The sequence below is a fragment of the Chionomys nivalis genome, chromosome 9 (assembly GCF_950005125.1).
Source record: "Chionomys nivalis chromosome 9, mChiNiv1.1, whole genome shotgun sequence".
In the NCBI taxonomy this organism is placed as follows: Eukaryota; Metazoa; Chordata; class Mammalia; order Rodentia; family Cricetidae; genus Chionomys; species Chionomys nivalis.
Window position 1 is genome coordinate 46,204,416 of NC_080094.1, and position 26,237 is coordinate 46,230,652.

The 26,237-nt window shown below is 39.5% G+C and overlaps 1 protein-coding gene across 1 annotated transcript in view; it reads left to right on the forward strand.

Annotated features, from left to right (window-relative positions):
• Positions 1–26,237, forward strand: part of Anapc1 (anaphase promoting complex subunit 1) — an 80,470-nt gene that overhangs the window by 16,095 nt on the left and 38,138 nt on the right. Inside the window, exons 12-26 of the mRNA XM_057780389.1 lie at positions 1,071–1,161; positions 1,256–1,321; positions 2,659–2,793; positions 4,577–4,720; positions 5,608–5,668; positions 6,791–6,978; positions 11,269–11,343; positions 12,409–12,677; positions 13,514–13,605; positions 14,517–14,665; positions 18,488–18,566; positions 18,919–18,955; positions 19,046–19,116; positions 20,833–21,011; positions 23,175–23,389. Of these exons, the coding sequence (XP_057636372.1) occupies positions 1,071–1,161; positions 1,256–1,321; positions 2,659–2,793; positions 4,577–4,720; positions 5,608–5,668; positions 6,791–6,978; positions 11,269–11,343; positions 12,409–12,677; positions 13,514–13,605; positions 14,517–14,665; positions 18,488–18,566; positions 18,919–18,955; positions 19,046–19,116; positions 20,833–21,011; positions 23,175–23,389 (1,851 nt within the window). The remainder of the gene's footprint in view (positions 1–1,070; positions 1,162–1,255; positions 1,322–2,658; positions 2,794–4,576; positions 4,721–5,607; positions 5,669–6,790; positions 6,979–11,268; positions 11,344–12,408; positions 12,678–13,513; positions 13,606–14,516; positions 14,666–18,487; positions 18,567–18,918; positions 18,956–19,045; positions 19,117–20,832; positions 21,012–23,174; positions 23,390–26,237) is intronic.

A 26,237-nucleotide genomic window follows, 5' to 3' on the forward strand; every position in this document is an offset into this window, starting at 1 on the left:
GTTTTGTCTGCATGTATATCTGTGTACTGTGTGTGTGCATGCTTGGTGCCCACAAAGGTTCTTGGCAGAAGAACACATCAGATCCCTGACACTGGAGTTACTGATTGTTGTGAGCTGGTGTGTTGGTATTGGGAATCAAGTGTGGTTGTCTGGAAGAACAGTCAGTGCTCTTAACCTCTAGCCATCTCTCCAACCCCTTCCTGATGCTTTTGATATTGATCATTTTCTCATGTGGCTACTGGCACACACTTACTTCATGGGAGAAATGCCTGTTCACATGTTTTGTCTACTCATTTACCTTTTCATTTGAAAACAACTATAGCTTACAGCAAGTTGCAAAATTGTAGTGAGGTCCTTCTATATCATGAAGTCTTTTTTAATTTAAGCCTTTTTTTTTATCATCGCATTGTATGCATTGTGTGTGTGTCTCTGTTTGTCCTATGACATTCAAGTGGAGGTCTAAGGGCACGTTGAGGGTATCTCTCTTCTCTTCTTCATTGTACGGTCCTAGGGATTACACCCAGGCTGTCGGGCTTTACCTGCTGAGCCTTCTAGCTCTCTGGCCCCATGTGGTTTTTTTTGTTCTCTCAGTGGTAACATCTTATGTAACGGCAGCATGTTTTTAAAGTCAGGAAACTGGTATCAGTATGACCTACACATCTTTCTTTGGTTTTACATGTATTCATTCGTGTGTGTATATTTATATGGATTCATGCGTCTTCTATCTGTAGATTGGTGTAATCGTTGTAACAGTTAAAGATAGAAAATAACTTTTGCCTCCCTGAAGATTTTCCATTTGCTACTCTTCTGTATCCATCCCATGCTCTCTGTCCTCTTGCTCCCTGCCTGTAGTGAACACAGACCTATTTCCGCATTTATTTTTTGAGACAGAGTCTCTATGTAGCCCTTGCTGTCCTGGACCTTGCTCTGTAGACCAGGCTGGCCTCGAACTTCCAGAAATCCACCTGACTCCGTCTCTGAGTGCTGAAAATAAAGGCGTGCACCACCACTGCCTGGCCCAGATGACACCCTTAAGACTTGTTTCTTTCTGTTTTTACTTTCATATTTAGTTGTGTAAAGTTTCAAGAGAGTAATGACAAGACCCAGCTCATCTTTGGCTCTGTCACCAATGTCCATGCAAAAGATGCAGCCCCAGTGGAGGTAAATGCACATCGAATCATTATGTTTTACTAGATTTTTCTGAAAATTTAATTAATTTACTCACACTACAAGAGATTTTGTTTTTTGTTTTCAGAAGATAGACACCATGTTGGTACTAGAAGGCAATGGGAACTTGGTGCTGTACACAGGAGTGGTTCGGGTACGTCAAAAGCAGTGCTTTGTGCTTTTGGTAGAACTGCCTGCATTTACAGTTGGCTCTGATTCTTCTATGCAGTTTGGCAGAAGATTCTTGTTAAGTGGGAAATGAAGCCAATTGTGGAGGCCAGTCCTAATTTGGATGAGGGCTCCCTGTTAAATGCATTGATACTATGCACCTGTCTCCACCAAATGGGAACCTTTATTGAGAGTAGGTAGAGCCTTAAAACCCAGTTTTGGAATGAAAGATGAGCAGCTTTGGGAAGCACCAACATTGTAACATTTTATTATGTTAAATGTTATATATGTTGGTTGTAGCTTCCTTTTGTAACTTTTGTCAAGTTTAAAAATATATACTTAAGGGGCTGGAGAGATGGCTCAGTGGTTAAGAGCATTGCCTGCTTTTCCAAAGATCATGAGTTCAATTCCCGGCAACCACATGGTGGCTCACAACCATCTGTAACGAGGTCTGCTGCCCTCTTCTGGTCGGCAAACACACAGAATATTGTATACATAATAAATAAATTAAAAAAAATATATACTTAAGCTGGACGTGGTGGCGCACGCCTTTAATCCCAGCACTTGGAAGGCAGAGGCAGGTGGATTTCTGGATTCAAGGCCAGACTGGTCTACATAGTGAGTTCCAGGACAGCCAGGGCTACATAGTGAGACCCTGTCTCAAAAAACAAATAAATAAAAAACCCTACAATATAAGTATTATATATTATATGTTTATAAGTATTATATACTTAGTTTGAGGAATAATGAAGAAAATGTATTGCCAGTAACTTTTTTTTATTATTATTTTTGAGGCAGAGTCTCAATAAATAGCATAGGTCTTGGGAACCTCCTGCCTTAATCCCCTTATACCTGGCCTGCCAGTAGCTTTATTCTGTTCTCTGAATGCAGTCGCCACCTGCTTCCCCAACACACTACCCTGGCTTTCCTGTAAACGCCTCTTGATTTTGTTAGCTTTGCACTTATGTGTGTGTCATTGAAGAGCAGTTTGTCTATCTTTCCTTGTTTTGGAGTTTTTATAAAAAGTTGTATTTTATATAAATACGACTCTTGAGATGTATGTTATGGAATGTTATATACTATCTTGACTGTATTAACATCCCTTTCGAGCTTTTCTGTAAAAAACGTTTCCTGAATCAAACAAAAGAATTTATACTGAGGTATTCATAGTTGGCTGTTCTAATTTGAGAAGTTGTTAAATATGTGTTGTGTTTAATGGTCATGAGCTTCAGTATATATAAAGACTATTTGTTCATGTGACTAAGCATTTAACTTAAGGATATGATCTATTCACTATTCTCCCCTCCTCCATATTGCTCAAAGGTGGGGAAAGTTTTTATTCCTGGACTTCCGGCTCCTTCCTTGACAATGTCCAACATGATGCCTCGGCCTAGTACACCCCTAGATGGTGTAACTACTCCCAAGCCTCTTGGTAAACTACTTGGATCAATGGATGAGGTAAGAAGTAGATTAGATCTTGTCAACTGTTAATAATGTTTTAAAGAAGTTTGGTCAAGTTTTAGTTCTTTCCATGTTTAACTTAATTTTAGTTAGTATTCACAGATAGGCATTTCCAAGCACAAGTGATGGTTATTACATTCTTTTTGCTGTGAGAAGTGCTCTTTGAAGATTTGGAGAAGTGAAAATGGTTCTTTTTTTTTTTTTTTGGATTTTTTCGAGACAGGGTTTCTCCGTAGCTTTTGGTTCCTGTCCTGGCACTAGCTCTTGTAGACCAGGCTGGCCTCGATTTCACAGAGATCCGCCTGCCTCTGCCTCCCGAGTGCTGGGATTAAAGGCGTGCGCCTTTCTATCTAGAGCTCTCACAATTTACCCGGATGTAGTAGATGTGTGGTCTGCATAAGAAATCATAATTTAAGGTAGTCTGTCAAGAGTTGTAAGTGAGGAATAGAAACTGCTAATATTTCATCCACTGAAGGGGGTACACATTGCTGGGAGGCATGTCATTCCTGGCCTGAACTTTGAGGGTAAAAAGGGTAAATAGAAGGGGGTATTCAGGGTAAGGGCATGAACACAGAAGAAGAGAGTGCAAACGACTTCCTGAGGCTGACCTCAAACTTGCTGTGAAAGCTCAGATAACCTTGAGCTCCTGCTTCTCCTTCTCAGTGTTGGGACTTATATAGATATGCACTACCATATCGAACTAGAAGACACCCCACCCCCGGTTTCTCTGTGTAACAGCTCTGGCTGGCTGGGAACTCCTATGTGTAGACCAGGCTAACTTCGAACTCGTGGATATCTGGCTGCTTCTGCCTCCAAAGTGCTGGGAAAAAGGTGTTCACCATCGCCCAGCCAGCTAGAAGATCTTTTTAGTCCATGTAGCTCTGTCTCCTAACACGAACTAAAGTCTCAACCAATTTATGAAATGAGTAAGAAATGTGTTGGGTGAGGCATAGCAGAGAGTGGGATAATAGAATAACAACGACAACAATAATTATTATTCTTATGTTAACATTTTTGCATGCTAGGCACTGTCTGCTTTATCAGTATTTTCCTATTTAAGGTTTTATAACAACTTTACTAATTGGAAGATACTTGGTCCTCGCTTTATAGTTGGATACACAGCGGTACATGGAGCTTAGTTGTCCAAAGTTAGAAGCTAGTAAGTGATAACACTGGAATTGCCACTCCTATCAGTGTGTTTTTGAAGGAAGATGGGTGACATGACAGTGTTCTGAGTGCAGTTCTCCTGGCTTCTTTGTAAGTTTGTGAGAAGAAGTTTCTCATATCAGGGTTTGTTCCAAGTATGTTTTCCTTCAGGTTCAAGATAGGAAGGCCAAGTGCAGCCTGTGTCAATATAGGAGAGAGAAAGAGGGTCTGAGTGTGGTGTATGCTGCAAAGGAAGAGGGTGATGTACCAGTTCTGAAGAGGTGTCAGTGACAGTGTGTCGGCCAGCAGTGTGTGCTCTTGGAGGCTGTTGGGTGCCACTGGGAAATGAGACTGAGTTCTGTGAGCAACTTAGGCTGGTACTGGTGCCGACCAGGCTGGAAAGAGAGCCTGGAGACAAGTAGTCTGCATTTGAGGGGTGTCATAATGTAGCTACTATGTATGTATGTATGTTGTCGGTTAGTTGCTTTTTGTAGTTTTCTGTGAAGAGTTTGGCCTATTGCAGGTTCATTGTTCCTGGAGCAGAATGATTGGAATCATCAAAGCATATGCAAAAGTATAGTTCCTTATCTTTAATTCTCAAATAGTCCTTCATCTGTGTTGTGACTTTTTGTAGGTGGTTCTGTTGTCTCCAGTTCCAGAACTGAGGGATTCTTCAACAAAACTTAGTGATTCTCTCTACAATGAGGATTGCACTTTCCAGCAACTTGGAACTTTCATTCATTCTGTGCGAGACCCTGTTCATAACAGAGTCACTCTAGTAAGTCCTTCTGCAGAGGTGGGCGAACTGGCCGACGGCTGTTTGTCTGAACACTTCACATTGGGCAGGGTGTAAAATTATGTATGAAAATGAACATTTCTAGTGATTTTAAAGCATTCATTGTTGTGTATATGATGTGTGTATGTGGGGTGCGCGTACACGTTGTAGTCAGAGGACAACTTTGTGAAGCTGGCTCTCTCCTTCCACCTTCACGTGGGTTGAATGCAAGCTACCAGGCTTCCAAGATAATTGCTTTTTACCTGCTGAGCTGCTTTGCCTTTCTTTATCTCATAATTTTTAAAATATATTATCATTTTGTACTGTTTAATTCTGCTTCTATTTTCTGAGATTTCTTTACTAAACATTTACTGAAGTCCACCCCTCACTGAATTGCTGTGGGAAGTCAATAGTTTCTGGGGTTTGGGGGTAGGGAAGTGACTATGTTAAAAGCACATCATCTGAAATTCTCAAGTAATTAATAAAACTATTTAATGATTTTATTTAAAACAAGCATGTTTAATCCATTAATTGCACATTGCCATGCTTTTATCTTTTTGGTGAAAGTTACCTTTTGATAATGGTGTCTCGTAGTGTTTGTATAAAAAGTGGACACTTGGCTAGGCATGGTGGCACATACTTTTAGTCCCAGCATTTGGGAGGAAGTGGATACTTTAATTAAAACAAAGATTTTGAAAGTGTTTTTGCAAAAATGCATATTTGTTTAGAAACATTCATTTCTGATTGAAAAATGTTTTTTTTTTATTTTATTGGATTTTGCTTCAACAGGCAGATGATGGTATAAATTACTATATATGTGTGTGTGTGTTTTTTTAAACAATAAACTTTTTTTTTTTTTTTTTTTCCCCTTGTTTCCATTCTTTCACTAGGAACTGAGTAATGGCTCCATGGTTAGGATCACTATCCCTGAAGTGGCTACTTCGGAATTAGGTATGTGTGAGTCAGACTATACTCTGTGTGTTCCCAGTTAGATGTATCACACAGTTGGTGGAGACAGTTTTCTGGGTTTTTTTTTTGTTTTTTTTTTTCAAGGAGTTATTTATGTATGTGCCCTCATGTATGTCTGTGCAGCACATGAGTGCAGTGCCCATGGAGGCCAGCAGAGGGCATTAGATTGCCTTTAACTAGAGTGGTGGGTGATTGTGAGTTGCTATATGAGTGCTAGAAATTGAACCCAGGTTCTCTACAAGAGAAGCTGATGTTCTTCACTGCTAAGTTATCTCTCCAGCCCAGTTTCTGCTTGTAGTGGTTCCTCTTTCTCTTAATTTATTAAGAATTCTTATTTTGTTTTCAGCTACGACATACTTGCCTCTTTGATTTTTCTATGATTCGTTACCATTTGCTTCTAGTCTTTGCAGTGTTTGTGTTCATAAAGCAGATTGGTGAGGAAAAGGTTGTGCTGCAAAAGATGGAGGCAGTGGCAGTGATGGAGGGGAGGGAATGAGAATGAAAACTGCTACTATCTGGAACCATTTATTTCCGATAGCAGATCCTTGCCGTTTATAGCAGGCAGTACCCTTGGCCCTCTCAATTGTAGTTGGTGAGAGAAGCCACTTTAGAAACTAAAAGTTGCAGTTTTGTTTGACAGGAATGTTCACTTGTTCAGAGCATCTTGAGTGCCCCTTAAGCATTCCGATATGTAGGCGCCTGTGTGGATGTTGTATCTGAAGGCTTTAATCAGTGGCTTGTGTAAATTTATTGATGGAGAAGTTAGATATTTTTCACTGAGGAAACTTTATTATTCAAGCTCAGACAATTTGAAAATGAAAAATGAATAGTTATTGGAGCAGTGGTTGTAAATCAAGATTATCTCGGGTGAACTGGGATATATGCACACCTATTTCTAATGCAGAATTAGGGATCTGACAGCTGTAGAGCTGGTTTAAAGTGATTGACATTGATGAGGTAATGTTTGTGCTCGATTGGCTCCTTAATGGCAGTCTTTTCCTGGTGGCTGGCCTTGACATAGTAGTCATTCAAACCTTTGCATTTGAAAGGAGGAAAGAATATATGCATAGGAAACGTACTGAAATCAGTGTTTGCTTTTAATAGTACAAACATGTCTGCAAGCAATTAAGTTCATCCTGCCAAAAGAAATAGCAGTTCAGATGCTCGTCAAGTGGTACAATGTCCACAGTGCTCCGGGAGGCCCCAGTTACCACTCAGAATGGAGTTTATTTGTCATCTGTCTCTTGAACATGATGGGTTATAACACAGATCGCTTAGCATGGACCCGAAGTGTAAGTAAATACAGTTGCTCTCTTCGTTTATCCTTTGTAAATGTAGTGCTTGCATAACTACGTAACACGAGAGACTGACACACACAGTAACAGGTATGTCGTATTTATGATGTTGGAATAGTACTGTGGCGTATTGTATTTATAGATCATAATTCAAATACTCAATATGTTTTGAGTCTTTATAATGTGTTAAAGCACATTTTACTTTCTTTTCTTTTTTTTAAATTAAGGTCTTATTGTGTATGTAGCCCAGGCTGGGCTTTAATTCACCATATTCCTGACTTTGCCTCCCAAATGCTGGGATTGCAGTCATGTGTTACTAATGCCTGAGTTTGGACTGTTTTTCAGTTCATCTTTGTAAAATGAGTACAAATAGCACTCTTGGTCTTGTAGATGGTGAGTCAGAGAGCTCATAGACCTGTGCTTTGCTCATTTAAAGTTCTTCAGTTTGAGAACACTGTTAGCAATGTAAAGCTGTGTGCCTCTCAGGCCTCCGAGTCATTTTTCTGCAGGACCTTCATAGGTGATGCCTTTAGTGTGGGTGTGGTCATTCCTTTGGAGAGCACTCTACAGACAGCCATGTTTGGGACTGTGAAGCAGTCACTACAGAATATACTTAGCCTTTGTCCCCAAAACTCAGATGTACTTACCTATGTGTTTTGGCCTCATGCTAGTAACTCCATTAGAAAAAAAAATAAAAAAAAACCAGAAACCCTTTTTCCTCTTCATTATGAAAGTATGTTTTCTCACTGAGGAGGATTTGGAAAACGGAGGAAGGAGCAAGCAGTTGTCCCCCATTCCCAAGAATAGCTGTTGTAGACACTTTTAATGGTGCCTTTTACATAAACATGATACTGATATAGATTTTGTATGTCCTTAAAATTGTTTCATAGAACCTTTTTATTTTTATCATATTTAAGCAAATAGCTAATATTTGGGCTTTATTTAAAAAGTTTTCTTACGTAGTTGTGACTAAGTGGTGAAGGTGATGGACTAGAAAAGTTTTCTGATTTTGAGTAATGTACCAATTTTTTTACATAAATTACTAATCACATATGTAGTTATTTCTCAAGAAATAAATCTTTTAAGAGATAGGGCCAGATAACATTTAGAAGTGATATCCAATCAAAATTCTTGCTAGTGTTGTTTAACTATCTGTTACTGCATTGATTATTTTTGATGTAGTAACACTTTGCTAGATTAGAGCAACTGTTTCTTTTTTAATAAATTAATTTATTTTTTACATACCAATCCCAGTTTCCTCTCCCTCCTCTCCTTCCTCTCCCCCCTCCTTACCCTACCCCACTCCCATCTGCTTCTCAGGGTAAGGCTTTCCCTGGGAAGTCACCTGAGTGTCCCGTCACCTCATTGAGGGAGGGAATCTCCCCAACCCATCTAGGCTGAGCAAGCTATCTCTCCATAGAGAATGGGCCCCACAAAGTCAGTTCATGCACTAGAGTTAGATCCTGGTCCCACTGCCCGTGGTCCTATGTACTGCCCAGGCCACACCTTTGTCACCTGTATTCAGGGAGCTAAGTTCAGTTCTCTGCAGGTTCCCCAGTTTTAGTCTGGAGTCTGTGATCTTCCACTAGCTCGGGTCAGATGATTAATGGTCTTGACCCCTTTGCTCTTTTTTTTTTAATTGTTTTTATTGAGCTATATATTTTTCTCCGCTACCCCCCCCCTTCTGCACTTTCCCATGATCCCCACGTTCCAATATTTATTTACTCAGGAGATCTTGTCTTTTTCTACTTTCCATGTAGATTAGATCCGTGTATGTCTCTTTTAGGGTCCTCTTTATTGTCTTGGTTCTCTGGGATTGTGACTTGTAGGCTATTTTTTCTTTGCTTTATGTCTAAAAGTCACTTATGAGTGAGTACGTATGATACTTGTCTTTCTGGGTCTGGGTTACCTCACTCAGTATGATGTTTTCTAGATCCATCCATTTGCCCACAAATTTCAAGATGCCATTAGTTTTTTCCACTGTGTAGTACTCCATTGTGTAAATGTACCACATCTTCTTTATTCATTCTTTGGTTGAAGGGCATTTAAATTGTTTCCAGGTTCTGGCTATGACAAACAATGCTGCTATGAACATAGTTGAGCATATGTCCTTATTACTATCCTTTGAGCATCCTTTGGATATATACCCAAGAGTGGTATTTTTGGGTCTTGAGGTAGGTGGTTTACTAATTTTCTGAGAAATCGCCATACTGATTTCCAAAGAGGCTGTACCTTTACTCCACATCCTCTCCAGCGTAAGTTGTCATCACTGTTTTTGATCTTGGCCGTTCTTACAGGTGTCAGAGCTGTTTTGGTTTGCATTTCTCTGAAGGCTAAGGTTGTTGAACATTTCCTTAAGTGTCTTTCAGCCATTTGAGATTCCTCTGTTGAGAGTTCTCTGTTTAGGTCTGTACCCAATTTTTTTTTTTATTGGATTATTTGTTCTCTTGATGACCAGTTTCTTGAGTTCTTTGTATATTTTGGAGATCAGATCTCTGTCTGATGTGGAGTTAGTGAAGATCTTTTCCCATTCTGTAGGCTGTCGCTTTGTCTTGTTGACCATGTCCTTTGCTGTACAGAAGCTTTTCAGTTTCAGGACGTCTCATTTATTAATTGTTTCTCTCAGTGTCTGTGCTACTGGATTTATATTTAGGAAGTGGTCTCCTGGAGCAATTGTTTCTTATTTCTATGCATATGGGAATGACTTTCTTTTTTCTGGCTCTTATTGGTCCATTAGTATAACTCTTGAGGTTTTGACTAGCTGTTTGCAGCCGTTTGCTTGCGTTTGTTTCGTTTTGCAACCCGATAAAGTCAGGTCATGTTAGTCACTTCTCTGGTGTAGACTCTCCAGAGACATTTTTCTTGTTCATGATAAGGCATGGATTTGTACTGTGCCTTGTCACCTCATCCTTTTGTATCTTTCTGCTCTCTTTGTCATCTCTGCCAGCCACCTTGACCTCTCTATTCTATTCCCCAAGCTCTGCAAGTATGTCCCATCCTCAGACTTGTGCACCTGCTGTTTCCTTTCTGATAAGGCGTGCTTGGGCCACTGTTCACTTGTCATTCCAGTACAGCTTGCCCGCCTGTCCTGTGCACAGTTGGTTCCTTCCTTATTCACCTGTTAGCACATCTGTTAAGTATCTTTACTTACCTGTCTGTCCTCCCTCCGTCCACTGGAATATAAATTCTAGTGAGGCAGGGAGTTCAGCAGTCTTGTTCACTACCCTGTCCTGTGGTGCATGGCTCAGACGAACGCTCAGTGGCCAGTTACTGAGTGAATGTCCTCGATACTGAGTTTATGTCATTTAGTGTGTGAAGGAATTGCCCTCTGTAGTTTAGTTGAGAACAGTCTTCCAGTGAGAGCAGAGCTGACTTTTAGTCTAAGTGTTTGTAGTACAGCTGTTACCTCCTCCTGTCTTTCTGTACTTTATCACATAGAGGGTGAGAGGATTTTAAAATTCTGACTAAGTACCCTTTGACTTTTTGTAGGTTTTATTTTGTTTTGTGTGTAATTAACTGTAGTGCTTGTTGATCAAGAGTTGTGTACCGCTGTCTCGCAGAGTAGTTAGTGAACTAGCTCAGCCCACATTTTTCATGTGGTAGGAAGGATTAACGCCCACCCTTTTGTAAAGAAAGTTGTGGTTCACTGTCTTCCATGTTGCAAATAGCTGTAATTGAGAAGAAAATCCCTTTAAAACAAACAAACAAAAGCTGGTGCTGAACTATACTCAGCAACTCTTGCCACAGTCTCTTTAGTAACTAAAACTGTACGTTTGCAGTTCCATCTAACTTGAAAGTCAGTTCTCAAGGCCATGTTACTTTGACACATTAAACTTAGGTCACGTTTTTTAGATCAAAACTTGGGACAAAATGGTCCTCATTAGCCAGCAGGGTTCATGGTGCTTATTTTCTCTTTGTCCAGATTTTATTTTCTATTTCCATTTTCATAACATGGCAGAGAGTGCTACTGACTCTCTCTTATGACTTATGTGATTTTTCGTGTTCTTTTGTTTGGATATAATTTGTGTCATTAGGAAAGTAGGGGAGAAAAATAAATGACCATTACTGTACCTATGTGCCCAGGCACTGTACTGAATGCTTTACACACACAATTTCGCTCCGTGGTGACTAAGAAGAGATTCGCACCACATGTGCTGGTGAAGAGAAGAGTGTTAGTGACTTTATTCCGTTTCTCTAATTAGCAGAACTGACACCTGAATTCTTAAACTAGCTAAGTAACAATAATAATGTCATGATTTTGTCGTCTGCTTTGTGGTTGTTTTTCAGTCCGACTTTGAAGGATCACTTTCCCCAGTCATTGCACCCAAAAAAGCAAGGCCTTCTGATACTGGATCTGACGATGTAAGCATTGTTATTTCTTGCTAATGTTACTGATTTGTGGAGACTTGTACAGATGTCACATGTCTGATATTCCTATTATTTGTCAGTTTTTCCAGTATCTTTTGCTTTTTTTATTTTACTTCTAAGTATATTATTTTGAAGGATAAAATCTGCTACATTTTCTGTCATTTATTTAATTTTGTCTTTGATCATCATACAAAAATTAGTGTAAATGTATATGTTTTTACATAATTTCAGTGTAGACTTGTGGATATTTATTGGTAATTGATCAACTATTTGCCAGCATTTACCCTTTTTTTTTTTTGTTTTATATTTTTGCTTTTTCAAGACAGAGTTTCTCTGTGTATTCCTGGCTGTCCTGGAACTTGTTCTGTAGATGGAGTTTAAGGCTGGCCTTAAACTCAGAGGTCCTCCTGCCTCTCCCTCTTGAGTGCTGGGATTAAAGGCTGTGCCATCATTGCCCAGCAGCATTTACCCTTTTATGTAGCATTTCTCTGCTTTACACTTAAATACCTCAGATTCCATGGTATATTCTAAAGTGGTCCAGAGCACAGAACCGTTCCATATTGTCTCTTTGTGTCATCTGTAATCAACCCTTTCCCCCTTATCTTTAATCAAGCACTGACTTGAATTCTTTGACCTTTCGTTAGTTGTGTCTGTCGTAGATGAAATAGCACAGTCTGTATTCTGTACATAAGGTTTCTGTCATTCAGCATAATGAAGATGATCCAGGTGATGGAACTATCAGTTGTGTGTTCTTTTTATTACCAAGAGTTATGACTATATTGTAGTTTGCTTTGCTCTCCTGTAGGACAGTAGACTGTTTCCAGGTGTTTTCTTTTGTGTTTTAATGAAGGTGCCTATGGAGTTCAGAGATACCAGATCCCCTGTAGTTGAAGTTACAAGTGGTTGTGAACTGTGGGTGCTGGGAACCAAACTCAGGTCCTTTGCCAAAGTAGTATGTACTCTTAGTTGCTGAACATCTGCAGCCCCTTGCAGTTATTTTAAAATGACATTTCCAACCAGCACTGTGTAAGTAATTATTGTCCATTTTATTCTTCTTAGGACTGGGAATACTTACTGAATTCAGACTACCATCACAACGTTGAGTCTCATCTTCTGAACAAATCTTTATGTTTGACTGCTTTGGAAAGTTCAAGGGTGAAAGAAGAAGGTTTTTCACAGAACCTTAGTCTGGATTCTTCAACTCTTCTCTTTCCTCATATCCCTGCGATTTTCTTTGTCCTTCACCTTGTCTATGAAGAGCTCAAGTTGAATACTCTAATGGGAGAAGGGATTTGTTCCCTTGTTGACCTGCTTGTTCAGTTAGCAAGGTAGATGTTGTCAGGACACTGCTTTAGGTCCTCAGAGGGCTTGCTTTCTGTGATATGTCAGTAGCCTCGTTAGAAAAACTCCAGTCTCCCCTTCTCAGTTCAAGTTGGTATTTCAGCCTCTTGATTAAGATGATAGCACGTTCTCTGACTTCTGTGATCCTGAGGATTCTGAAATACTTTTGAAACTTGGCATGTTTATTTGCTGATTCATCCCCTCATGACAGGTCATTGTCATCACAAATGCCTTTTTGTATTTAATTAATTTATGGCTTTCAGAAAATACATAGCACCTGCCCCTATAGCTATTACTGACTTAAAACTTTAGATGCTCCTGCCTCATCTTTTCAAATTTTAGGATTTCCAGATGTGTGCCACCGTGTCCTATATTTTCCATACATATGTTATTTATTCTTCAAAACTTGTAGTAGCCAGGAATAGTGGCATATGCCTGTAATCCTAGTGCTTGGAAGACTGGTGGAAATATTGTGTCTGAGAGAAACTATTCTATCTGGGGTGGGGGAGCAAAACAGCACAAAAAATTAAGACGCCTCAGAGTGACTTAGATATGTCTCTGTTTTCTGGAAGAAAATACTGTGGTCTGTAGAGATTACTTGCTGCAGATCACACAGCCAGTAAACAACAGGAAGGAGCAGGATCATGCTATTTCTCTAGTTTGACCTTAATGAAGTTTGTCTAGACAGACGCTTGCATGTGACACCAGATACACATGAAAATACTCCAGATCTGAAAGCTTTCTCATGAACATGCTTTTTAATTTGAAAAGTTAACTGACGGGGGCTGCTGTAACACCTTTGTGTATGCTCTTACTGTTGTAGGGACTTAAAATTAGAGGCTTACATGGATCACTACTACAGAGATTACCCAACTCTAGTCAGAACTACTGGACAAGTGTGTACGATTGATCAAGGTGAGTGTTGACACCCCTGCAGATCTTCTGAGTAGTGCATAGGTGTTTGTTGTGTCTCGGGGAAGAGCAGAGGAGAGATGTCTTTTTAGCCAGGCGGTTTTAAATTGGTAGCATTTGACCACTGAGTTGAAGTAAGCTGTAAGTTATTTAGTGTGTAGTTAAAACACTACCTATTCTAAAGCTTAAACAGCCTCTGGTGTCATAAATGCTATATCCTTGGCCTGTGCTGTTCAGTAGAGGCCAATGGCTATATATTTACTTAACTTTAATTACTGTAAAAGTTTAGTTCCTCAGTGCACTAGCCACATTTAAGGTACCCAGTAGCCGTACAGGGCTAGTAGTTACCACTTATCTCTCTCTCCACTGCTCTAGTCTAGGCTTGAAGAGACTCAAAGAGCAGAGCTTAGTCTTTCGTGTCCCTTTGTTTTCTCACCTTTATAGAACTAGGCAAAAAAAGAAAGTTAGATTCTTTAAAAACTATTTTTTAAAATGTACTTTTATCTGTATTTTGTGTGTGTGGCGGTACATACATGATGAGTATGGTGTGCATGTGCCATTACATATATGTGGAATGTGGAGAACAACTCTTTGGAGTCAGTTCTCTCCTTCCACCATGTAGGACCCAGGGATCGAACTCAGGTTATCAGGCTTGATGGCAGGTGCCTTTTACTGAGCCATCTGTCCAACTCTTGGTATATGGTTTGTAAATGATATTGCTGAATTTCTATTTATAATGGAGTAAAATAGAAATAATTTAAATTTATAAATAATCAGCTATCTACTGTGACAAAAATATTCATTTTGGATAATAATTGAAAATATAATTCTTATAATTTGAAAGGACAAGTACTGTGACCCTGTTTTTGTCTTATATATTTGTGTGTCTTTCTAAACATTTATGTATTCTAAAGGTCAATCGGGATTTCTGCATCATCCCTCATTTTTTACGTCTGAGCCGCCAAGTATTTATCAGTGGGTGAGTTCTTGTCTGAAGGGCGAAGGAATGCCACCCTATCCTTACCTCCCTGGGGTCTGCGAAAGGAGCAGGCTCGTGGTCTTGGTATGTATCTGGATTATTGACTATCTTACTTAGTTTTATTTTTCTTTAAATTGTCATATATAGAACAAACAGCATGCACATGTACACACATAAAGTAAAATTACAGTGTTTCTCTCCCCCCCATACTGTTCTATAAATTTCAGCAGATGAATAGTTTCATGATTACCATTTTAATTAGAATACTGAACGTTTGTAGCACCTCTCTCCAAAATTACTTTTTTGAGATTTATCCAAGTTGTCATTTGTGCTACCAGATCCTGGCGTCTGTTGCTGACAGTCCACTGCATTGCTGCCCCTGTAGTTGGCTTATGTGATAGCTGGTTTGGTTCCAGGTTTTAGCAATTATAAATAGAGATACTCTAAAGATCACACACAGACTTTAATATCAACATAAGTTTTCATTTCCATAGGGTGAGAACAGAGGATTGGGATTGATGGCTATATGCTAAGTATATACCTGTCTTTACAGAAATCGCCAGCTGCTTTCCCGAGTATCTGTTTGTTCCATATTGCCTCCAGCAGTGTTAAGAGAGGTTGCCTAGAATTCTTGTCAGTTATTTGATACTTGTCTTTCCTTCTTGGTTTTTGTCAATGTGGTTGCTCTGTAGTCTGTCTTACTGTGCTTTTTAATTACATTTCCTAGCGACTATGATTTCGTTTAGAGGTTTCTGCTGAGTAGTTTTTGTCAAAATGTGGTTTGCTGCTGCTGTCTCCTCCTTTGACTTTGTGTCGTTGTTCTGCCAAGAAAGCCTTTCTCTCTTGTTTTTTTCACGTAGCATCTTACCTTGTCGACCAGTTCAAGGTGGTCTTGAACTGGTGATCTTGCCTCAGCATCCCAACTGCTATGGTCCTAGGACAACACTACACCCCTGACTAACCATGCCGTGAGAATATTTTACTCTTTGGCTGGCTAGCTCTTTGAACACTGATTGTTGACACGACCATCCCTTTTTTGCATTTGTGCTTTTGTCAAGTCTGTTGACCACTTCTTTTCCAGGTTTGGACTTTGGGGAAACCTGGTTCATTGATCTATGTGTTCTCCACTTTGTCTTGTTTGTGGTAGTTTCATAGTAAACCTTAAAATTGGTTTGTGGTACTCTTCTTTCCATTATTATTCTCTTTAGAAGTTGTCTTAACAGTTTTATAACCTTTGCCTACTTAATAATCAGTTGGCCTATGGTTATTGAAAATCCTGCTGAAATATTTTTCAAAGAAATATATTTTTAGAATGTTGTTCATCTTGAATAGTTAATACAAACCTCAAACTTGTGTGTAGAAGCAGAGGGCATTAGTAAAGTTGAGTTCCTTGGCATATATGCTTCTGTTTCTTGATGCTGAGGCAGTGTATGTATAGGCCTGTTAGGGATCTTTCCAGAAATACAAGAGATTCCTACTGCTTTTATCCCCTCTTATCAAAGTTAGAAATCTGTAAACATTCTTTCTTCTTGCCCTTCTCTGTTCTGTTCTGTTCTTCTTCGTGTTGAACAGGGCTTTCTCAGTCTTCCATGGCTCTAGGTAGTCAGTTCTGTGTTTTTTTTTCCCCCTTAATTCACATATGTAATCATCACCACTATCTTTTCTCCAAAATTTTTTCATTACCCCATCTTAGTTTAGTTTCCTGTTGCTGTGATCAAACACCTGAGAAAAGCAACTTAGGGGAGGAAGGGCTTATTTCTCACAAGTCCAGCTTTAGTCCATCACTGAGCAGAGATCAAGTGGCAGGAAATTGCAGCAGCTAGTCAGTCACATCATATCCACAGTCAAGAGCAGAAGCCAGTGAATTCATGCCCAAGTCCTTAGTTTGTGCTCTCATTTTATATGGTCTGGGATCCTCTGCCTAGGAAGTGGTTCCACCATAAATTACATCAGTTAACATAATCAAGGTAATTCCTCAGGCATTCTCAGAGGATAACCTTAATCTCGACAATTACAAGTATGCCCAAAAGGTTTGCCTCCTAGGTGTTTAGTTGTCTGTTACACAGTCATGGACCGTGCACTATTCAACAGTAATTTCCTATTCCTCTTCCCTTTTAGCCCTGGTAACTTCTATTCTGTGAATTTGCCAAATTTATGTATCTCTTATTGGAATACTGCTATAGGTCTTTGGGGTTTTGAGTAATTTATGGAGATACTTATAAATAAGGATATTTGTTGCCTCAGTGGGTGAAGTGATTGCCCTGTAAGTATGGTTAGTTTGGATCCTCAGAATTGATGTAATGTTTGATGCTATGATATATATCTGTAATCTCAGAGGGCCTTCAGGGAAATGGGAGGCAGAGATGGCAGGATTCCTCAGAAGCTTGCAGGCCCTGATTTACACAACAGTGACTAATAGCCCCTGCTTGGGAGGCTGAAGACATGGCCCAGTGATTAAGATCTTTTGGCTGCTCTTCTAGAGGACCCATCACTAAAAGACCCCTGCCACAAACAAAGTGGATGACAAAAGCCAGCATATGAGTTTGTCCTCTGGCGTTTATATGTGTCCTGTGCCATGCACATGTCCATACTCACATACGAGCACTCAACAGGAATATGCATGCATACATACACCAACATACACTGTACAGAAATAATTTTTTGTGTGTGTGATCTTAATTCATTTGAAATGGTTTTTATTATTTTTTTTTTTTGGTATTGTTTTTGAGTTAATTTGTTTCTAAACAAACTGAAGGCTAAATGAGATTTTTGAATAGCTACTACTGTTAGATACTGTTAGGATATGACTAGGTATCTGTAAGGATAACTAAAAACATGGTTGAGTATTGAGCAGATGAAACTTTGACTTTGCTTATGGTAATAAAAGAATGCTCCAAAATTTTAAAAATTTTAACATATATTTACCATAACTCAAAGCAAGTTTATTCTCTGGTATGAAATATATTGGCTACACAAAGACCTGCATGTAAAGGCATGAATCAGTTTTCTTATAACCTATGCATGCTGGGAATAACCTGTGTGTCCTTTAATTTAAAAAGGCTTTTTTGAAATCATTAATTTTATTTAGCTTGTGTGGGTGTTTTTCTTGCAAGTATACTTACTGTGTACCATGTGCAATGCAGTGCCCATGGAGGCTAGAAGCCCAGGAACTGGATTTACAGATAGGACAGATATTTGAGAGGCATCATGTAGGTGCTGGGAATTAAACCTGGGTCCCCTGGAAGAGCAACCAGCGATCTTAATCACTGAGCCATCTCTTCAGCCCATGTTCATCAGTTCCCGAGTAGATGTTGACATCTCTGTAATAGATACTACTCAGCAGTGAAGAAGAACAAGCTAGTGGTTGTGGCATAAAGAAGATAAATCTCATGCCTGTGCTATGTTGTACAGTAGAACTGGAAAGACTCTACTGTGCCATCCCATATGCATCTTGTAGAACAGATGGGCTGGGGGCAGGAGAGCAGGCGAGTTATTTCTGACGTTTGTGGAGAAGGGTTGCTGACAGAACACAAGGGGTGTGTGAGGCACGATGCGGCTTTTCTGTATTGAGAGCAATAGTAGTCACGAGGTTATGTAATGTTGCCCAGCCTTGTAGTGTTGGACACCTAGATGCATGAGTTTCCTTTGTGCTTTCCTTTCTTCCTTCACTTCAGTTAGTAAGAACAGGTTCATCTGGGTGTGGGGTCACATTTCTTGTAATCCCAGCACTAGGGAGTCAAAGGCCGGAGGCTCAGTAGTTCAAGGCCAGCCTCAGATCTTTGGGGCATTTGATGTCACTCTGGGCTACATGACAGCCTGTTTCATAAACAAAAATAACCAAAACAACTGAATTAAGAGTAAAGCAATAACAAAAACAAGTAACAGATTCCTTTTTTTCCTCTTCAGAGTGTTGCACTCTACATCCTTGGTGATGAGAGTTGTGTTTCTGATGAAGCCTCGCAGTATTTATCCAAAGTAACCTTAAGTAAGTTGTTACAATGTTTGGGTATCCCAAGTAGAATGTTACAATGTTCATTAGTGCTTGCTTAGAGACCCATCTTATTCTTTATAATACTGTTCAGTCTACAACCACAACTGAATTTCAGATTCCAGGTTACTTAAAACCTGACACACTTGGCTGCTATTCTCAGTGTGGCTATATAGGACTATGCTAGTCTAAAGGAAACGGCTGTCCGTTGCAGCTTGCCACAGTACTACTTGATTTTTTTTTTATTTTGAAGGAGTTTTTGGTTAATGAATTTTTATCTATAGATATCTTCTGTATGTTATTTGCCAGAATGTCTATCAAAATAAAGTTTCCATCTGTTGCCTTTCAGCCCCCCAAAAGTCACAAGCAGAACAGGAAGAAAACAGGTAATTTGTTTGAGATTGTGCTTTTATATTTAAAATTGGTAGCAATGTTAGATGTTTGTGTTTAATGTTATTTTATTTTATTCTCGGTAGGTTTACTTTCCGGCATTCTGCTTCAGTTTCCAGTCTAGCAGAAAGATTGGTTGTCTGGATGACCGATGTAGGTAAGAGCTGCTTTGTCATCTTGGGACTGTGTTGTCAAGACTTCCCTGCTCTCCCTGGGCTGGGGAAGCATGAGGAGAGAGGCGAGGCTCTGGTTGTCTGTAAAGGCTAAAGATTGAGCGTCCACAACTTTCTGTAGAAGAGTAGATGGGACATCAGCCTTTTATATCTTAAGGAATTAGAAATCTTTATTTTCATTCCCTGTGGATCGGTTGAGGCAGTAGCTCTAGCTTTGTAAATTGGTCTCAGAATGGCAAACTTTAGTTAATGTACATCTAAATGTGAAGCCATTCTGAGACTTACATTTAGATATCAGAAATGGACACTTTGGCATCATTTAAGGTCAATCGTGTAAGCGCTTCAGAGAGTGCTCTCAAATGCACCGTGATGAGTGAATGCTCAGCTAACAAGAAGAGAGGAAAATTAATTCTTTTTTTCTTGCTCCAAACCTTTTAAACCTTTGCTCCTAGGTTTAAAAATGTAGTAAAATTATTTGTTTTTTTTTTTTTTTTAAAAAAACTGAGAAAAAAAAACAACAACAACAAAAAGCAAAGTTACCCATGCCAGAAGTGGTGGCACACGCCTTTAATCACAGCAATCAGGAGGCAGAGGCAGGCAGATCTTTCTGAGCTTGAGGCCAGCCTTGCCTACAGAGTGAATTCCAGGCTAACTAGGATTCTGTTCCTTGCTGGGGGAAAAAGTTACTGAAATGAGTATATGACAAAAATTGAGACCTCTCCAAATTTAGTATCTTAAATAGCACTTCAGTGATGTCCAGGTGTTTGTTATTTTATCCAGAGTATATTCTCAATGAAGGTTTTCAGTTCTTTCTGTGTGACTTGTTAGAAAATAACAATAGTTGTCTTACAGTGTCCATATAGGATGAGTAAATGAAAAATATTAGATGAATTCTGTCCATTATATAAAATTTAGTAAAAGTTATTCCTATATAAGGAAATATTTTTGCTTCAATAATTGATCAACTTTTATATCATGAATAATGGATAATATTGTGAAGTTTAGAATGTTTCTAGAAAAGAAATAGAATAGAAATTTGAATGGTCTGAGCAGTACAAGTATTTTAAATAAAAATATATTGAATATTGTATGAATATATTCATACAAAAGAGTGTGTGAAATGTGAATATAGAGGGTAATAATAAAATAAATTTGGTTTTTGGTCATCTGCCTTTAAACAGAATGTGACCAGTGCAAGTGCAGCTAGTACTTACCTGGCTGCTGCCACTCACCTACCTATATATCACCTTTGCCTTGCTTTTCTTTATTAGTCATCTTTATATTTTTCTTAAGAATGTATGTTTGAGTGTTTTGTGTATGTACATACAAGTACCACGTTCACCTGAGCTGATTCATACAGTTTTAAGTCATTTATTGAAGATAGACAATGGGACTTGCCTTCCTCCCCTTTCTAGTCACCATAATGAAATAAAGTTCCTACTTGATATTCTTATATCTTGGTGCCCATGTGCACAGTGTTCTTTGTGACCAGAGGAGTGGAGATATCTTTTCTTGCCAACTCCTAGAGTAATGGTACCAGTTTACAGCACTGTTAGTTATGGTGAGAATTACTGCTGTTTCCTGTCCTCGTCCGCTCTTAGTACTGGTGGACTTCAGTGTTTGTTGACTCACTAGTTTGAGATGATTAGGGAAGTGGTAGATCTAACTGAAAAGCGTCTCTTCCTTTGTTTTCCTCCAAGGTTTCACTTTAAGAGATTTGGAGACTCTTCCCTTTGGGATTGCTCTTCCCATCAGAGATGCAATCTATCACTGTCGGGAGCAGCCTGATTCAGACTGGTCGGAAGCTGTCTGCCTCTTGATTGGACGGCAGGACCTTTCCAAGCAGGCTTGTGAAGGAAACTTACCCAGAGGCAAATCTGTGAGTATCAACACAGCAAGTTCAGTTTAGCCTCAGATAACGTCAGAGTGGAACTGCCTTCTTTTCCCTTTGTACCTTTACATTATGGTAACTGTGCTCACAGTTTGCCTTTTGTAAGTCAGATTTAAAATTGAACACGGGAGCTGTGGACTTAGTGACTGCCCTGTGCTGCCTGTACCTTTCTCTGCCCAGAGTCAGGACAGGTACAGAGTCAGCAAGCTACTGGCCGTGCCTGTTCAGCTACTTGTATCTGTAGAAGCAGCAGTTAACTACATAGGAAAACCGAGAGCCTCTATACCCTCAATTTTGCTGACTGTAATAATAATTGTGTTCTCATTCATATGTTTTTTAAGAGATTGGATTTCTCAAATTTAGCCTTTTAAATAGGTATAAATATATTTGCACATTCCCTGAGTAGCAGGAAGATTGAAGCCTGAAGAAGAATATGTTCTCCGCTAGGGTTAGTTATTTAGGTGCCTTAAAGACTCTCCTTCTTTACACCCATTTCAGAGTGGGTTCTAAGAAGCCCAGAAATGAGCAACATTTTTTGTTTGTTTGTTCTTGAGACAAGATCTCTCTGTAGACCATGCTGACAGGCATAGGGCTCACAGAGATCTGTGTGACATCTCTGAGCAAACCTTGGGAACCAGGCTTGTTCTGCTAGCCTGTGAGCCAGCACATCAGCGTCTGTGTGCTGTAACAGTGCGTGAGTCACAGTGGCTCTCCTAACCCAACAGTTGCCTGCCTCGGACTTAAGCTAGAGTCAGTTCCCACAGGAGTCTAATCTCAAATTTGTGTATAAATCGCAGCTTTAGTTAACTTTGTATTTGCCCTGTTTTAAATATAAATCCATTCTTATTTTCTTGACCAAGAAAATCCAGGTGTGGGAATACATTGCTTGTAATCAGAACTTGGAAGACTAAGCCAGGAGAGTCACCATGAGTTCAAAAGTAACCTGAACTACATAGTGAGTCCTTGTGCCAAAACAACACACACGTGCACACAAAGATCTTTGGCATTTACATTTCTTTTGCTGCTGGGAGCCATTCAGCTCATAAATACTATAAATATTAATCTATAAATTATTTAAACAGCAGCCTAGGCAAGTTTGTCTAAATTTTGTTTCTTCAGTTATTTGAGGCTAAATTTTAACTTGATTCTGCTGTTTGGGTTTATGTTCTCTAGCTAAGTTATCCATTAGAATAAGTTCTATATTGTCTAATGAGAAATGTGTCCTTAGGCAATTCTGATGTAGTGTTTGTAGCTGGGTCACTAGGCATAGATCCTATCTTAGGGAAGCACTGTCATGTGTGTGGGCTCTTGGAGGAAGTGCTGTGTAGAGCATGGTTATAGTTTGTTTTTGATAGTTATTCCATAGGAATCAAAGTGAGTTTTTATCTGGTTATATATTTTTTCCCAGGATAGCTTTGTTTCCTCCACACTAATAAGAAAACTCTAGCATTTTACTTAGGATCTAATCTTTTATTGGAGTGTAGAACTTTGCTTGAGAGTAGAACATTGTAGAACATTGTGTTGTGGTCAGACTGAAGCACGGGGCTGGCAAGCCCTGCGTGAGAGCACAGGTGAGTTTCGAGGATAGGTTTCCTTTCTAAAGGTGTGTAGAAATGGAAAGTGAAAACCAGTCACAATCCAAGCCTTTTACTGCTTCCGTCAGCCTTTGCTGCTGTGTCCTTCCAGGTTTTATTCCTCTGCTTCCGTTAATGTTGAAGTAGGATCAGTCCTGCACTAATAGTGAGTTCCTCATCTTCTATTTGGAGTAACTGGCTTCCCTGAAGAAAAAAAAAATTAGCAAATGGGTTGTTTTAGTAGATTCAACTTCCTGATTATAACTCTAAATATAAACTCATTTCTTCAGTTTAATAAAGAATGACTCCAGTGCAGTACTCTAAGAAGATTTGTAGGAACTACATACTTAGGTAGGCTCAGGGTGATAGTGGGATCAGGAGGGTGTGACCAGCTTGGGTGACATAGTGCTCTCCCAGTGCCGAAGAGCTGAGCTTGTATGACAGTGTTGAGTGACTTCAGGAAGCCTACCAGTTATGCTTACCTCTAGTGTAGAGTTGTGTTCCATTAACCTGTTTGCCCTCTCAGTCTAGATACACAACTGCCTTTCAAATCACTACCATAAAGTCTGTTATGCAGGTGCTCTCATCAGATGTGTCTTCAGGAACCGAGGCTGAGGAGGAAGACGATGGCATGAATGACCTGAATCATGAGGTTATGTCATTAATATGGAGTGAAGATCTACGGGTGCAGGATGTGCGAAGACTGCTTCAGAGTGCACAGCCTGTCCGTGTCAATGTGGTGCAGTACCCAGAACTCAGTGACCATGAGTTCATTGAAGAGAAAGAAAACAGGTAAAATGGTTCATCTCCTGTCCAGTGTTACACTTGAGACTAGTTTGTTTGTTTATTTGTTTATTTGTTTATTTGTTTTCCTTTAATATTTTACCTTTTCTTTTTTAAACACTTACTTGTATTTGTGTGGTGTGTATGCACTGCAGTGAGTATGTGGAGGTCAGAGGAGTTGGTTCTTTCTTTCTACGAGGCTTCAGGAGAATCCAGCTCAGACCATTTGGCTCAGTGGCAAGTGCCTTTTCTCACTAAGCCATCTTACCAGCTTGGTGGTTAGTTTTAAATGTTAACTTGCTATAATCTAGAATTACCTGGGAAGAGAATTTAATTTGAGAAATGACTTAGATCAGGTTGGTCTGTGGGGGACTGTCTTGCTAGGAGGACCAACCTTGACTGGGCAGCACAGTTTCATCGGCTAAGCCCTGGACTGTCTAGGAATGAAGAGAACTACCTGAGCAAGAGGCTGACCACTGAACAGCATGGGTGTATTTTCTCTTCTGCTCTTGCTTATGGCTATAAAGTGGATCAGACTCTGCACTGTGACTTCCTTTTCTATAATGAACTGTAACCTGGGGTTTTAAGCCAAATAAACTCTTTCCTGTCAAAGATTGCTTTTGGTCAAGGTCGTTTATCACAGCCATAGAAATGAAATTATAATACTTACCAAATTTTTGTTGTTATTTGTTTTTGCATTTAAGATACTTAAAAGCTAAAGCAAAGCAACTTAATTGAATAAAAAAAAATCTACCTTTTATTTTAATTTTACATCCAACTTCAGTAAGCCATATATGTTTTAAAAATATTTTTGGTTTTAGAGGATATAATTATAGCCTCCTCCTCATGAACTATAACAGCATACTTCAGAAAAGGCCAATCTAAAACAGTCAGAGAATTTGTCAGTGAAGCATACACTGGACCTGTGTCGTAATTGAGGAGGAGATTTTTTTTTTTTTTTTGGATTTTTTGAGACAGGGTTTCTCCGTAGCTTTTGGTTCCTGTCCTGGAACTAGCTCTTGTAGACCATGCTGGCCTCGAACTCACAGAGATCCGCCTGCCTCTGCCCTCCCGAGTGCTGGGATTAAAGGCGTGCGCCACCACCGCCCGGCTTTGAGGAGGAGATTTTGAGGTACTTGTTTGCTAATTTTTAGTGTGGTTTAAACTCACACCAGTTGTACTCGTTACTTTTTTGTTGCTGTGAAGAACTCTTTGACATAACTTAGGAGCATAGTTTCAGGAGGTGTGAGGCAGGTGCTGTACTGGCTCCATCTGTGGAGACAGGAGTGTTAGGTGACTGACTCTGCTCTCCTTCTGCTTTCCTTTATTCCCGTCCTCCCCTGGCGTCAAACTTACTTAGTTGCTTATCTGGCCTTGATTTCACTCTAGCACAGGCAGAGCTTGTATTGGGGCTCCTGATTTGAGGAGCTGGAATTACAGGTGTGTGAACCAGCCGAGCTTCTCTTTCTTACACGGTTTCAAGGGCAGTCATCACTCATGCTTTGCTACAGTCTACCAAAAATCCTAATTTCTCTCTATTTCCTCACCACATGAACTCATATTAGGACTTGAAATTGAGGATAGAGCACATAGTTAGGAATGGGGGATCTTGTAGTAAGGCTTAACACCATTCCTGGATGAACTTGGATAAATTACTTGTTATTTTTTGAGTTGCCTCAGCTATAATAGACACAAGTGTAAAGTTACACCTCATCAATTGCTGGCATCAGGTCAGTTCTTTTACATAACACTTAAAATATTTCATAGTGCATAGGAAAGCTCACTGTAGTCAGCCATTATTAACAGTGTGTTGATTCTTTTTTCTCTTTAGTCTTTTAGTATAGTGGTTTTTAACTTTCCTAATGCTGCAATCCTTTAATACAATTCTTCATGTTGTAGTGACTCCCAACCATAGTTACTTTTGTTGCTACTTCATAACTAATTTTGCTACTGTTATGAGTTGTAATATAAATATTTGATATGTAGCGGGTTGCAGGTGAGCCCTGTGAAAGGGGTTATTACCCACAGGTTGAAAACCACTTGTTTTTATTATATCTGAAATCAGGATGTATCTTTTGGTCAGTCGATGCTAGTCTAATTGGAGGCCTTTTCTTGGTGCTTGATGGGATTGTTAAGCATCCTGTTAGTGGCGTCATGCATCCAGGGGCTACAGCATTGGCGCTATTGCTTTATTTTTATGACTTTTTCAAGTGGAATTGGATTATGTATAAAGCTTTTACTAAACATTGTGTGGGATCCAGCTTCATGGATTTCAATTTCCTGCATCCCTAGTTATTGTACTGTTACTGTTCCAAGGAATGTTAGGACATTGGAATGTTAGAATCCGCTGCAATGAGCTAGAGAAGCAGTGCATTTATGTAATTAGGGGGAACCACCTAGTGAATATTTTTGTCTGCAGAAAGTCAGCCCTGTGTTAGCCTCTGAAGGGCCTTTCTTTAATCTCAAATGCAATGTTTAAAAACTTTTCTTAAGTAGGAATGCTTACTTCCAGATTTTCTGTTCTTGTCCCAGGGGCCTATATAGAGTAAATTCAATGCAGAAACAAGCATGAATTTAGTTTCCAGTGTGAGCAACAGAAGCCATTTTAATTGAGCATACCTTGTGTGTAGATCTGGTGACTGTTTACTTCCTCTCTTTGTGTACAACACACAGAGGTAGTGGTGTTTTTGAGGCAGTGTTGGTATAAAGAATGAGGAGGATCTGTGTGTACTGATGCAGCTCAACTGAAAGGAACACTAAGAGGAACCACCCAAATAATGTACTTTCTTTAGACCAGGTTAGCATCAGTCAGAGTAGAATGTACTTAGTTGTGTTTTCTACCTCAGGAGATTGGGTC